Genomic DNA, 15992 nt, shown 5'->3' on the forward strand with positions numbered 1-15992 from the left:
ATAGAGTATAGACCATAGCCTAAATGTGGAATGTACTCTTCCCTTGTATAAATCTCTCAGAATCCTTATCTTCCTCAAAGACTTAGCTAAAGTGTTAACGCTATATACTGTCTTCGCTGATCCATCTAAATGAAAATACTTCTTCCACTTCAAATACTCCTATCGTCTGAAAAATAAAATGACGCTTTTTGGTAGCTGTTATTCAGTCATTCCAGTTGTTTCAAGTTGTGTCTGTCTATTTGTGACCCATCTGGCACAGATACTGGAGTTCTTTGCCATTTCCGTCTCCAGCCTAATTTCAGAGATGATGAAATTTGAAGCAGACAGAAGGTAAGTGACTTGCTCAGGGATAGAGACAGATGTTTGAGACAAGATTTAAATTTAAATCACCTGGATTCCAAATCTAGCATTCTGTCTACAAAGTCATTTTATGCAATGATTTTCTTAATATAAATACTTAGTCAATTTCACATACTTCAATGACTTTTCTGTTAGTTAACATTCTTGACAATATTCAATAATGAATGTGTTTTCCTTCCATCCCCCACAGGAGGACTTTGAGGGAAAAGAGTCCTGAATTTGTAATTTTAATTAATATATCTAAACACTTTATAAAAATATCTTCCAATGATAGACTAACAAGTCACATGTAACTTACAGTTTTAAAGAGTTACTAGGACAATTGAGAGGTTAAATGACTTGTCCAGAACCACATTGATTTGTTGGGTTAGAATTAATGCTCAGTGAGACAGCCATCCTTGATCTGAAAGTATGTAAGTTATTATTATGATTATTTTACTTTTCAAATAAAAATAGTTTGGTTGTTAGATTATTTAATTATATTTTCGGTATATATATATATTCTGTATATAGCCTTAGAAAGAGGAAGTTCTGGGTTCAAGTTCTACTGCTGACATATGTTGGTTATGTGATTCAAGGCAAGTCATTTAAACTGTTAGTGCTATAGGAAACTATCCAAGATGCTTAGGTTGCAGAAAGGATATTGAGATGGATTTATAAGAAGTAGTTTCATCAGAGAAATTCCGTGTGTGTGTGTGTGTGTGTGTGTGTGTGTGTGTGTGTGTAGAATACAACTTGTACTGGATACAAGTAGTAATATACAGGCAAAATAACAAAACATGAATTCTATTTTTCTTCTATCAAAATTATTATTTAACAATACCACATCAGTCTCTTCTTCTTTAATAGTACAGTCTCTCCCTATCTCTAGCTCTCTCAAGATCAAAGATAAAAATTCTGTTTGGTTTTTAAGGTCCTTCAAAACCTAAATCTTTCCTACTTTTACAGTTTTCTTATACCTTCCATAACATTCAACAATCCAGAAGCATTGGCCCTTGAATGAAACACTTCATTTCTTCTTTACTCCATGATTTTTCATTGGCTGTCATCATGCCTGGAATTCTCTCCTTATCCCCATTCATCTATCTGCTCTGGCTTCCTTGTGGTCCCAACTAAAAGTACACTTTCTAAAAGTCTTCTTTCCTCATTCTGTTTAATGCTATTGCCTTCCTTCTATCCAATTTATTCTGTTTATATCTTTATTTGTATGTAGTTGTTTGCATGTTGTATCCCTCACTAGACTATGAGCTCCTTGAAGGCGGAGACTCTTTTACTTTATTGACTGACATAAGCTTTGACTTTTATTTAGCTAATTTAACTTTAACTCTAAGACTTCTTAGATTTCTTCAACAAATCTACTTGAAAATCTGAATACCTAATACCTCAATAAAATAAAACCCAGTATCACATAAAGTAAAAGTATGAAATCTCATTCTTTTGACTTAGTTTGCAAATTTCTGAAATAGTGCCTTACTCCTGGGGTACTATATTTCAAACTGTTTTCAAACAAGAATTTTCTAAAATCCCTATCCTCTCCCAAAATATCCTGGAAATATACCTTAATTATTGCTTCAATCAAATCAATCAATACTCACATCCTGATTATATTCCAAGAAGACATGAAAATTTAAATCTTTTCTCAAAATAGGATGCGCTGCAACCCGACACAAGAAGACTTCATGCATTGCAACCGTCTTCTTGAATATTGCCAAATACTCACTGGAAATAATGAACAGAATTAAAGGTTAAATCAATCAACGCAACAAACTCAAATAATTAAGCAAATTTGCTAACAGAAGAGACAAAAGTATTATATTCAAACAAAAACATTAGTTGATTTTTTTAATTAAAAATGCAAAACCCTGCCTCTGAAGCAATAACAAATAAATTTTAATACTTAATGGTTCCTCAGACTTTTATTACAAAGGTGATATTTAAGAATTTTCCAATCACATCATTATTACAAGGGTGTCAAGTTTTTGGTACCACAAACAATACACCACTAATGAAAATTCAGCTGCTATACAATTATTGTCTTTCAACACTGGCATATAACTTTCTAAAATTTAGAGGGAAGCAGATTTTTGCAACAGAGACTGTTTTCATAAATTCCCAAAATCATTTTGGAGAATTTTTTTTAGTATATTTTTTTTGTTTTAAGCTTTTTTTAAAACCAAAACTGTCAATAGCCACACAGGAAAAAAAAAAAGTGGATTTCAAGGAAAAAAAGGTGTGTTTTTTAAAGACCTAATTGATACTCTTGCTTCCACTACGTGCAAGAAGGATCATATAAGTTTTACATACCAGGAAACCAGCAGGATCAATGTTGGGAGAAGTTTGATCTCTGTGAGGGTAGTCATTCAGTGAAGACAAAAAAGGAAGATGCAGAGGATGGAGGTGGCAGTAGAAGAAACCCAAGGTTTCTGTGTTATCCAACCCCTAACCAGACCACAAAAGAATCATGATCAGGGCTGCTGGAAAATCACAGATTCTTTAATATAAGTGTGCTCTGTTAATTTCCAGTTGTTTAAACTTACAATATGTAAGTATATATTACCATCTGCTAATAGACTACTTCTTATACATAGAACTGATACATTTCTAAAAAACTAAGCTTAAATACAAAAGAATCTAGTTTTCTGAAACCAGATTTTTTTTGGTATTTTGAAATGTCAAAGAAGTGCCTACTAACAATGTGAATATATAGTTGGAAATATAAATCAAGTGAAAAGAGGGCATAGGACGAGTAGAAATGACCAAAAAGAGAGAAAGATGGAAATGATTAAAGGAAAATAAGTATTCTCTGTGATGCTCAAAATGCAGAAACCAGCACAGAGCAAAACCTCAATTAATAAAAAAAAAAAATAAATTCTATTAAATTGTATTTTTCTCACAAAAAAGGGAAAGCCTCTATGTCTTAGACAAAGTATAAATATAAAATGTTACATTTAACATTTTTTGGTAATATATGTTTAGAATTACTGAACAAAAATGGGGTGAAAGGGGAAAATGTCACTATGCCATGGCTATTTTGCTTATTACACACTAATGCTTATTTGCTTTTATATCCAGAAGCATTTTATAACTTTGAAGAAAAGAGACAAAATAAGACATTATTTTGGACATTAGGTACTTGTAGTGAATAGCCTAGTCCATAATTATGAGAAAATAGAAGTTTCATGCTGGAAAAAGAATTAGGTTGATATCAGTTGAAGTTTTATTAGTTAATAAGCTTGTTTTGTGTTCAGTCATGTTTAATAATTATTTTTTAAAGCTTACTAAAAAAAAGTATTTTTATAGAATGGATTTTAAAAATTTTCATTGTGGAAGCAATAATTCTCTAAAATTTTCCTGCTGGCTCTGATCATGATAGTTATTAACATTTGTATGTAGTAGTGGTGAATGTGCAAACTTGAATCTTCCAGAAATGATTACTGTACTGAAATGATCAGAAGGATGACAGAACACAGAACATTCAAAAAGACATCATACTGAAAGCATATTTACTAAAAATGATTGGGAAAAATGTGTACATACGCTTCCAGTTCTTGTTTCATCTTTGTGAATTCCTCCTTAGTCATTGACCCTTCTCCTTCACCAAGTTTCTGTAGTTTTTCTCTTGAAGCATCGAAATCCGGTCTTGGTGGTGCTGGTGGGATCTGGAATGGTGTCATTCAGGAATGGATAGCTACTCAGTTTTAAGTTGTTTCATTTCATATAGCTAGGTTTATTCTGATATAGGCTTAGATTCAATTCTGGAATCAGTCTAGCAGTTTGGATGCACTGCAAATCTAAAGGAATGTTAGTTGCATTGAATTAAACTGGGTCCTCAAAATTTCCCAAGAACATTCTAAAAATCTGACTGACCCAGGCCACATGTATCAAATTTTGATTTTTAAGCTTTTTTGTACAATAAAAAATAAAAGCAATCCTTTAATTAAATTAACTATTTTATTCTGTTAGTAGTCTTCAGACATCTAAAAAACAGCAGGATCTAAGAAACACTGATTAGTTATGTGAAAAGAAAAACAAAAAAAAGAATTTGAGAGTAACTAAAAATTGAGGAAGTTCTCATGGCAAATTTTCTGCCTGTTTTTCAGAAGGCTACACGATTAGAAATTTATGTGTTTTGTCCACATTGATATTTTACAATTATTAAACTATCTTGTGAGTAAATATAGTTGGTCTTAGAATCAAGGAAAAACTAGATTCAAATCTTTCATAACTAGCTATATGACAGAGTAAATTTACTTAACCTTTAATATCTATAAGGGGAGGGAAGAAACTTTCCATATAAAAGAAAATCTTACAATTGGAATAGGCATTAGCTAATTATTTTACATACTAGTATCTATATAAATATTAGGGAGAAATCAATATATATAATATATATGTATAACACACAAATACATACATGCATATACACTAACTAGCTTATTTTGTTTGTTTAACTGATTAGAGAATTGTGGGTTTTTTTTTTTTTTATTTTGGGCTGCTAAAAATCTATAGTGTCTTAGATGACTAAGATGATTTGAGAGGAAAGCCAAGAAAGAACTGAGCAAAAAGGAGAGGATATATGTTGGGAAGAAACTCTAAAAAATTGAATAGGGTTGGGTGATTCTAAATGGGAAGAAAAGATTGCATTTCTCAGGGAAAAAGAAGACTGAATCGAAGGTAAGTACAGGAATGAGACTAGTTATTAGACAAAGACTTGGAGAGTAGGAAAACAAGACTGAGCTTAAAAGGGAAGAAATGTCTTGAAATAGATAAGGATTAAATGATCTAATAAAAAGAGGGGAGAAATGGCCTCTAAGATGAAGCAATGAAATCCGAGAATGTAAGTTAAAAATCTTAGCTTTGCTCACTATCCTTGTAATCTTAAGGGAATCATTTTCTCAGTTTTTTCATTTGTAAAATTAAGGTTTCCAAGAGATGATCCCTCCAGTTCTAATTTCTATAAATGTAGGTATTACAATTAATCCTGTAAGGTGAAATACGGATGGATAATGCTTCAAAAATGGTTTTTCAAGGCAAGGACTATTTAATTTTGATTTTCTTATCTGAGGACCAAGCATAAGACCTGGCACATAAAGGCATTCAACTGACTGATTAAAAAACATATTACTTATATAAGAGAATGGCTCAGAAAGGGAATGTGAAGAAAGGTGAAAATAAATTCAAAACCCCATAGTAACCAAAAGGAACTGCTCCTGATTACCTCATTAATTATATCATAAAGAAAATTCAATTCCAATTAAATATTATGGAACCTTAAAAGTGATACCTTAAGTTGATTAAAATAGCAAACCCAAAAACAATTAAGTCAATTTACTTGTAGCATTCCATATGCAAATATACTATAAGAAACAAACAAGAAAAGTTGAAAGAAATAAAATGTTTTAGAGTCACTATAAGATTAATATGAAAAAATTAAATGACATTATCACCAAAAAAGCTAGACTATATTACTAAAAGCACAGTATTCATTTCAAGTAAAGATAATACTTTTAATATAACTTGTCCATACTTTGGTCTTGGAGTAGTATGCACTGATTCCCATATTTTAAGAAGACAATTATAGACTGTCACTTGAAGGAGTCAGGCAAATTTACCTAGAAAAAATAGATCAGCTGTCTTCAAATATTTAAGTTATTGCAATGTGGAATAGTGTACTGTGTATAGTAACTAACAACAGAATTAGGATTTAAAGATGGGAATTGAGAAAACTTTTTAACAATTGGCAATATATGCTGATCTGCTTTCTGAAATGCTTCAGAGAATAGATGGTCATCCGTCAGGAATACAATAGAAAGACTTTTTGGAGTGGAGCAGAGTTTGGGCTACCTCACATCTTAAAGAGACTATAATTCTACAGAATAAAAAATCAAATCAAATTGGAATAAAGACAACCACCATAATAGACATTTCCTTTCAACACCACATAAGTTAAGTGATATAGCAGATAATGTCGAACTTGGAGATCACAGATAAAAGTTCAAATAAAGCTTCAGATACTTGTTGGGCAATTATAGATACTTTGGGCAATTAACCTAACCTGTATACTTTACTTTCCTCCTCTAGAAAATGGGGTTATTAATACCATCTACCCCACAGGGTTGTTGTGAGAATAACATGAGATATTATTTGTAAAGTGCTTTGTTCTACTATGTGAATGATGACTATTGAGATATTGAGATACTCAGTGCCTAAAATAATATTATCTAACAAATGAAAGTAAGTTAGAAATTAAGATGATTAAAAAATTGGTACCATGTTTCTTTATAATTGAACTCAGTTCTTTCAAAGTGGTGAGAAACTAAAGTTAGAGAACCAGTTGAACAAAACTCTGCTTTTTAAGAATTATAACTTTTAAAATGGTTTATTGAAATCAATAGTATTTTATTAATAATTAAGTAATTAAATAAAGAGGCAGTATAATAAAGTAAATAAAGACAGTCTTAAGAGTCAGGAAGACCTGGGTTCCAGTGCCATCTCTGACACATACTGGTTATGTTATGTTACTCAGGCAACAGTTGAAATTACAAGTTCCATAGCAGGGGCATAATTACATTGGTAGAAGGAATGGGTCCCTGGGGCAGCTAGATGGTACAATGGATAGAGCATAGATAAATGATGAAAAAGCACAGGGAAGGCGGTATCTCCTTGCTATCCATACAAAAGGACAACTTCAAGCACAAAAGGCAGCGTTAGAAACTGGAACATTTCATTGAAAGCACAAAAATTTTTTTGGTCATAATAAGGACCTTTGATTATACAAATCAGGACGGGGGGAGGGAGAGGAGGGGGGGAGGAAGATCCAACCAAAGTACTTACAATGTAACCTGCATAATCTTCATTTTCAACAAAGGAATCATGAAGCCATATAAACTCCTCATGTTGTCGAACAACAGAAAACTCATTTTGTTTAAAATTTGGTAATGAACTCTGCAAAGATAGAGATCCTTTTGAGTGAAAAAAATGTTCAAGAGTTTTACAGACATGATCACAGCTTATTTTCAAATGAAGATTATTTTTCAAAAGAAAGTATTTAAGACTTCTATTTTATTAGGAAAAATACAAAAGAGAAGAGTCATTATCAAATACTGTGTTCAATTATTCAAAGGGAAAGTTAGTTCAAAATTAATAGAGATGCCTAGGAAGCAGTTTAACTTTAAAATAAAAAATTTTGAAAGTAATCAAGATATCTTAAGTTTTAACAGATCCTTGAAACAAAAATATTATCTAATAATCCAACGTAATAGTCTAGAGAAGTGTCAAACATGTCTCTTATAATACATCAAATATAACACTCATGAATGCAGCCAATAAGATTAAAATGTAATTGCAAAATATTAATAAAATAAATACAAATACTGTAAAAGACAATGTTAATATGTGGCTTTCTAAGTCAACATGGGCCCACAGACACCTTAATTGTATTAAGAGTTTGACATTACTGATTTAGAGTATTAAAAATTTAATAACTGGAGTCTCTATATAAAAAAAATTCTTAAATCAATAGTTTTAAAAATTTTTCCTTAATATTCATACTGTTAAGATAATATAAAAATTAATTACAAACTAAAACATATTCCTTTTGTGGTTAATTTATTGCCCTTGTTGCAAAACCATATTCCACACAAATATATTAATTGCTTAGTAGTATTAACAAGAAAAAGTTCTGAATTAATCCAAAAAGGGATGGGGCAGAGGAGGGGTGAGAAACAAAATTACCTTTGTGTGAACAGTGAATTTCACTTTATCCCTCTCACTAAGAGCATCAGAAATATCCACTTGCAGGGCAGCATCACTTTGAAGATCTACATTTACTGCTCTAAGCTAGACAAAGAAAATCAATAAAACCTTAATAAAAAGACTGAATTTGTGGTTTTAAATAGCATTTCATATTCTTTTCCTCTTCCACCCCCACTCAACAAGACAACTTTTAAGAAGAAAAAACTTTTGAGAGCAAGGTAAAGGAGGCTGGATGAGGGGAGGGAAAAGAAAAGATGAATATTTGGGACATACCTTAAGTAAATAGACATTCTACACTATCTTTTATTCTGTCCAACTAAACTTATCAGTAAAACTGAGCAATTCACATCAAAGCAAACAATTCTCTAGAGCCCTGAATAAGGGGGAGGTTTTATTTTAGCAAATAAATAATCTATTTTATTAAAAGTTATCTAAATTACCGAGTTTAAAAGTCTGTAGAAAAAGGAATATAATAAAGGGTTTAAAAAAGGCTGCTTTAACTAGGATGGCTAAGTCAGAGATTATATCTAATTGCAGCTACTCCTTAACAACTCAAAACAGAAAGAAATATGCAAAATTGGGTGAGAAAAATCAGAACAAAAGGGGAATATAACAAAAGGGGAATATAACGAAAGGAAAAAATTACTCAACATCTCAGTGAAAGAAGACAATCAAAATCTTCCAAGCCTCAGTAAATAGAATTCCAAGAATTAAGCACCCAAAACAATCCCTAGCAGACAATTGTTGAAACAAGCAGGCAAAGACTATTAATATAATGAAAAAATGATACTGGAAAAACAACTAGTGAGATAAAAAAATTAGTGAACGAGAGGTCCTGATAAACAAAAGAACTCAAATATAATAATGTAGCAACAAAGAAATTTCAAACAAATGTCCAAGTGATGGGATTTGAAGGCAGAAATAGAGATTATGAGATTTAAGATCATTGCTACCAGAAATTACAGATATATTATACTTAGAGTCTAGACTTATTAAAAATGCAAATTATGCAAAGAAAAACTACGTAACATCATTTGTTGCTTGCAAAAATTTATCACTAAATGTAATCTATGTTTGTAATTATAAATTAATACCTTTTTGTCTTTCATAAACAAATCTCTCTTTACTACAAATACAGACCTCAACATGTGGTTGAAAATTCAAAAATTAACTGCATTGGGAACCAGAATATCATCCCAGATAAAGCTGTTGCTCCTAAACACCTAGATATAACAGTGATCCATAAACGTTTAAAAATAACATTATAAATACTTTTTAAAGCATTCTTGAAAAAGACCAGAGATGGGCAAAATCTTTGAAATAATAGTCTAACAAACAAGCAAAATCTAGAAAATTAAATATATCAAAGAAATGAGAAAGTGCTAAATGATTAGGTAGAGATATATGAATAAGAGAACGACAAATAAGTTCCTTAAAAATTTCAGTGACATCAAGAATCATAGATAATAAACAACTGGTCTGCAGGCTTCTTAGTCCCATATTATTGCTTTTAAGAGAAAAGAAAAGGGAATAAAAACAGAATAAAATCTGTCATAACTGAGTCTCCTGAGATCATGCAAACCGAGTTGAAGGAATTGGGTACCTCACATATCTCCTTATTGGAAATGAGTAAAGAAGGGTTAAATAGAGAAGCACAAGCAATCTGGTATAGAAATATAATAGAGTTAAGAAGGTAAAGTTAGGAAGAGAATAATCAAAAGTGTTAAAACAAACATTAATAGATTAGTTGATCAGTGGAATAGGTTAGGTTCAAAGGACAAAACCTTGATACTCTAGTGTTTGACAAACCCAAAGACCCCAGCTTTTGGGATAAGAACTCACTGTATGACAAAAATTGCTGGGAAAATTGGAAACTGGTATGGCAGAAAGTAGGCATTGACCCATACTTAACACCGTACACCAAGATAAGATCAAAATGGGTTCATGACTTAGGCATAAAGAATGAAATTACAAATAAATTATAGGAAAACAGGATAGTTTACCTCTCAGACCTGTGGAAGAGGAAGGAATTTATGACCAAAGAAGAACTAGAGATCATTACTGATCACAAAATAGAAAATTTTGATTATATCAAATTGAAAAGTTTTTGTACAAAGAAAACTAATGCAGACAAGATTAGAAGGGAAGCAATAAACTGGGGAAAACATTTTTGCAGTCAAAGGTTCTGATAAAGGCCTCATATCCAAAATATATAGAGAATTGATTCTAATTTATAAAAAACCAAGCCATTCTCCAGTTGATAAACGGTCAAAGGATATGAACAGACAATTCTCTAGCCACATGAAAAGATGCTCCAAATCATTATCAGAGAAATGCAAATTAAAACAACTCTGAGATACCACTCTACACCTGTCAGACTGGCTAGAATGACAGGGAAAAATAATGCAGAATGTTGGAGGGGATGTGGGAAAATAGGGACACTAATACATCGTTGGTGGAATTGTGAATACATCCAACCATTCTGGAGAGCAATTTGGAACTATGCTCAAAAAGTTATCAAACTGTGCATACTCTTTGACCCAGCAGTGTTACTACTGGGTTTATATCCCAAAGAGATCTTAAAGAAGGGAAAAGGACCTGTATATGCAAGAATGTTTGTGGCAGCCCTCTTAGTAGTGGCCTGAATCTGGGAAACTGAGTAAATGCCCATCAATTGGAGAATGGCTGAATAAATTGTGGTATATGAATAATATGGAATATTACTGTTCTGTAAGAAACGACCAACAGGATGATTTCAGAAAGGCCTGGAGAGACTTACACGAACTGATGCTGAGTGAAATGAGCAGGACCAGGAGATCATTATATACTTCAACAACAATACTATATGATGATCAATTCTGATGGACCTGGCCATCTTCAGCAATAAGATGAACCAAATCAGTTCTAATGGAGCAGTAATGAACTGAACCAGCTACACTCAGCGAAAGAACTTTGGGAGATGACTAAGAACCATGACATTCAATTTCCAATCTCTATATTTTTGCCTGCCTGCATTTCTGATTTCCTTCACAGGCTAACTGCATGATATTTCGGAGTCCAATTTTTTTTGTACAGTAAAATAATGGTTTGGACATGTATACTTATTTTGTATTTAATTTATACTCTAATATACTTATCATGTATTGGTCATCCTGCCATTGTGGTGAGGGGGTGGGGTGAAGGAGGGGAAAAATTGGAACAAAAGGTTTGGCAGTTGTCAATGCTGTAAAATTACCCATGCCATGTAACTTGGAAATAAAAAAGCTATTAAAAAAACAAACAAACAAACAAACAAATATTAATTTCAGATGGTAGATTATAAAGGGAGAACCAAAAGTTATAAATAAAAGTATAAAACCACAGATCAGCATCTGGAACAAGAAAAGGGAAAGAGGCAAAGGAATGGGATTACTTTTAATTATAGATGACCAGTATTGAACCCACTCCTTTTCTTTCCTCACTCTCATCATGATGATAAGAAAGCATTTTTATAGTGCTTTAAGGTTTGCAAATCACTATTCAAATATTATTTCATTTCATCCTCATAATACCACCAAGTAAATACTATTACAATCCCCATTTAACAGATGAGAAAACAAATTGGCAGAGATTAAGTAACTTTCCTTTGTTGCAAAGGGGAAAAAAGCTTCAAAAGAGGAAAGTATTAGAGGATGTGGTAAAAGGAAGATCACAATTATTAACCACATATAAACTCACCTGTGAAACAGAGTAGAAAGAAATGGGATAGGATAAACCAACACCATGTTGCCCAGTTAAAATTAGGAGTCTGATAAAAATTATGGCTCAAGGGAATTTTTAAAAAGCAGGAATGGTAGTCATGATATCATAGAAGGCAACATTAAAAATACATAAGAAGGAAAGAAACTACATTATGCTTAAAAGAATTAGATATAGGGAAACACTTTAAAGTGTACCTAATAGATTAGCATCTAAATACTTATTAAAAAATAATTTAATAACCTGATCTTAGGGGAAAAAATTAAGAAGCCAGAAAGAGCTAAGGAAGAAATGGACAGAATATATTAACAAGTGAATTCTATCAAGTATTTAAAGAATTGTTATCTTCAATTATAGTTAAATTTTTTAAAAATAATATTTAAAATAATTTAAAAAAATTTTTTTTAAAACAAGAATTGTCAGAAAGGAGGGAAAAGGATCCACATGTGGTGGCAAAGAATTGGAAAATGAGTAGATGCCCATCAATTGGGAAATAGTTGAGTAAGTTATGGTATATGAAAGTAATGAAATTTTATTGTTCTAGAAAAAAGAAACAAAACTATTCCTCTTGTTAAAAAAATTTATTTAATGAAATGAAATAAGCATTTCTAAAACACAGCAAAATATATAGATTTTGTTTTTCTTTTTATTTTTTTTTATTACTCCCCCATTTCCATAGCTACCATTACACACAGGTAAATGAAAAATCCTTCTATTCTACTTACCAGTTCTTTTTCTGGAGGTAGCTAGTATTTTCCTTCATAGGGCCTTTATAATTAGCTTGGCTATTTATAAGTCAAAATGACTCAGTTGCTCAGTTGTTTAAAAAAAAAAATATTGGTATTACTATAGACAACATTCTCTTGATTCTATTCATTTCACTCCATTACTTCTTGCAAGTCTACCTATGTTTTTTCTAAAATCATCATTTTGGGGAGAAGAATAAAATACAAAGCAGAAATTCAGTAACATTCAAAGGACAATTAGAAAACGACAGAAAAAACTTATGAAGACCCTTTCTTATTAACATTAAAGGTTCCTAAAGGTTTTTTTTTTTTTTTTTTAAGAATAGTAGTTTCCCAGAAGATTCTGTCTCTTGTCCAAGTTCTATTGGTTCAAGTTTCTGGGAGGGATTTACAAGCCTTTGGACAATTCTATTCTAGCGACTGAGAATTTTTTGTTAGCTCATATAGGTATGATCCTATTAAACATATTTCTGCAGTAGTCATATTGTGAAAGAAGAATCAGAACAAAAGGGAAAAACTACAAGAAAGGAAAAAAAAAAAAACGAAAATAGTATGTTTCAATATGCATTCAGACCTCACAATTCTTTTTCTGAATGAGGATAGCATTTTCTGTCAAAAGATTTTTGGAACTGTCATAAATCACTATTGCTGAGAAGAGCTAAATCTATCAAAGTTGATCATGACACAATGTTGCTGTTACTGTTTATAATGTTCTTCTGGTTCTGCTTACTTTACTCAGTATCAGTTCATTTAAATTTTTCAGGTTTTTCTTTAATCTGCCTATTGATCATTTCATTCCTATACCATAATTTGTCAGCCATTCCCCAATTAAAGGGCATCCCTACAACTTCGTTTTTGCCATGATAGAAAACTGCTATAAATATTTCATAAGTTATCAGTTTTTTCCCTCTTTCTCTAATCATCTTTGGAAACAATGACCTAGTAGTGGCATTGCTGGGTTAAAGGGTACAGGCATTTTAATAACTCTGGGGATAATTCCAGATTGTTCTTCAAAATGGTTCTATTAGTTAAAGAGTTCTACCAACAGTGAATTGGAGTCCCAATTTTTCAACATCCCATCCAATATTTTTTGCTTTCTTCTTCAATCATTTTAGCCAATCTGATATATGTAAAATGATATCTCAAAGGTTTTTTATGTGACTGTATGTTGGAATACATGGGAGCCACCTGACAGTGGCTGCTGGAGATCCAACCCAGAATGGATCTCCTTTTGTGAGAGGATGATATAAAAGAGACTGAGAGGCAGCTACTGTTCCCTGACCTCTCTGACTGAGAGGTTGTTGCATTGTCTGGGACCTCTCTCCTCTTCCCTTGGCCTCCAATTTATTTCATTCTCAGTGCAAAAGGCTGTGTGTCAGCAAAGGCTGCCCTGCAACTCAGATGTTATATATAGCTGTGGAGGCTCTCAGAAAATTGACCTGTCCCATAACAACTATAAACTGTTTTGATTTCTTTACTGGAAAACTGCCTGTTCATATCCTTTGATCATTTATCAATTGGGAAATGACTTGCATTTCAATAAATTTAACAATGTTTTTAATATATTTGAGACATAAGACCTTTATCTGAAAAATTACATATATATATCATTTCCTACCTCCCAATTTTCTGCTTTCTGACCTCATCTTGGCTACATTTTAAAAATCTGTACAAAACTTTTTAAATCCAACATACAATTATCCTTTCTACATCATGACTTTCTCTATCATGGTTTAGATATATTGCAGGTCAGCATAATAAAGTACTATTAACACCCTCTAAGAGAAAAAATGGAGACTTCTCTATTATGAAAGAGAGTCAAAAAAATTTATATAATTTTCCAGATCACTGGGTATATGTGGAACCCTGCAATGTGAAAGGGATAACTGTAACCAAAATTCTCTCTTTTACATCTCACTCAGCTCTCTATTACTTTGTCTATTCATAAAGTGTTCTCCTATCTAGAAGTCTGATAAGTAATATGTTCTTCCAAGTTTTCTTGTAATATTTATCTTTATATCTAAGTCATAAATCCATTTTGACTCTTATCTTAGTAAATAGCATAAGATATTGGTCTATGCCCAATTTCTGCCATACTGCTTTCCAGTTTCCCCCCCAAAATTTTTAAACCAAATATTGAATTGTTATCCCCAAATCTCAAAACTTGATACTTGACAAATACAATTTTACTATATTTATTGCTGTAAATGCTCATTTCACTGATATATTTCAGTTTCACACCTAATCCTACTGGAAAGGCTTCTAGCTTATCTCTATTTACAAACAATGTTTGTTAATGGTTTTAGATAAATGCTTTAAAAAAAAAATCCATTTAAAGAAAAATCCATGCTTATCTGTACTTCCAAGTAATTTTTTAAACAGAAATGAGTGTTGTCCAATATGATTTTTAAATAAAATTTTTATTATTGATATAAAAAATTGTTTTGTTTTCCTTATGTCAAATCATCACTGTATCCTTGATATAAATTCCATTTGATCATAATCTTTGTATATATTATTGTAATCTTTTAGTTATTATTTTATTTTTAATACTAATTAAATAATCCATATTAGGAAAATATTACTCATTTGCAAATGATATGATCATATACTTAGAGAACTACAGAGAAACAATTGAAAAACTGATTGAAATATTTCAACAAAATTGCAACATACATAAATTTATATAAATCATCAACTTTTCCACATTACCAATAAAATTCAACAGGAAGAGATAAAGAAATTTCATTTAAAGTAACTGCAGACAGTATGGAATACTTGGGAATCTATCTGCCAAAACACATAAGATTTATATGAACATAATAACAAAACACTCTTCACAGAAAGATAGAGCTAAACAACTGGAAAAATATTAATTGCTTGTGGACAAGCTGAGCCAATATAATAAAAATTACAATGCTACCTAAACTATTTTACTTATTCAATGTCCTACCAATCATATTATCAAAGAATATCAAGGGAATAAGTGGAGAAATCATTTAAACAGTTTGGAGTGGGCTGGAAATAGAGTAGTTGATCAGAATAGATTAGTACATAATATACAGAAAAAATTTAGCATAGTAACCTTATCTGTGATCAAACCAAAGTTCTTGTGTCAAGAATTCACTATATAACAAAAGACTGGGAAAACTCTTAAATAGTAAAGCAGAATGTAGGTATAGTCCAACAACTCATATATTAAGGTAAGGTCAAAATGAGAAAGTGATTTAGACATATAAGTATGTCATAACCAAATTAGAGGAACATAGAAGAAATTAAACCTGTCAGATCTATGGACAGGAGAAAGACTGTTGATGACCAAACAAGAAATAAAGACGTTCACAGTAGATAAAATGAATAATTTTGATTACATAAAATCAGAACGTTTTTGTA

The 15992-nt window shown here is 31.5% G+C and overlaps 1 protein-coding gene across 1 annotated transcript in view; it reads right to left on the reverse strand.

Moving 5' to 3' along the window:
* Positions 1 to 15992, reverse strand: part of SNX6 (sorting nexin 6) — a 163079-nt gene that overhangs the window by 39761 nt on the left and 107326 nt on the right. The window contains exons 4-7 of the mRNA XM_031949301.1: positions 8095 to 8199; positions 7195 to 7305; positions 3898 to 4019; positions 1956 to 2079 (exon numbers count right to left, since the gene is read on the reverse strand). Of these exons, the coding sequence (XP_031805161.1) occupies positions 1956 to 2079; positions 3898 to 4019; positions 7195 to 7305; positions 8095 to 8199 (462 nt within the window). The remainder of the gene's footprint in view (positions 1 to 1955; positions 2080 to 3897; positions 4020 to 7194; positions 7306 to 8094; positions 8200 to 15992) is intronic.

The sequence above is a fragment of the Sarcophilus harrisii genome, chromosome 2 (assembly GCF_902635505.1).
Source record: "Sarcophilus harrisii chromosome 2, mSarHar1.11, whole genome shotgun sequence".
NCBI lineage: Eukaryota > Metazoa > Chordata > Mammalia > Dasyuromorphia > Dasyuridae > Sarcophilus > Sarcophilus harrisii.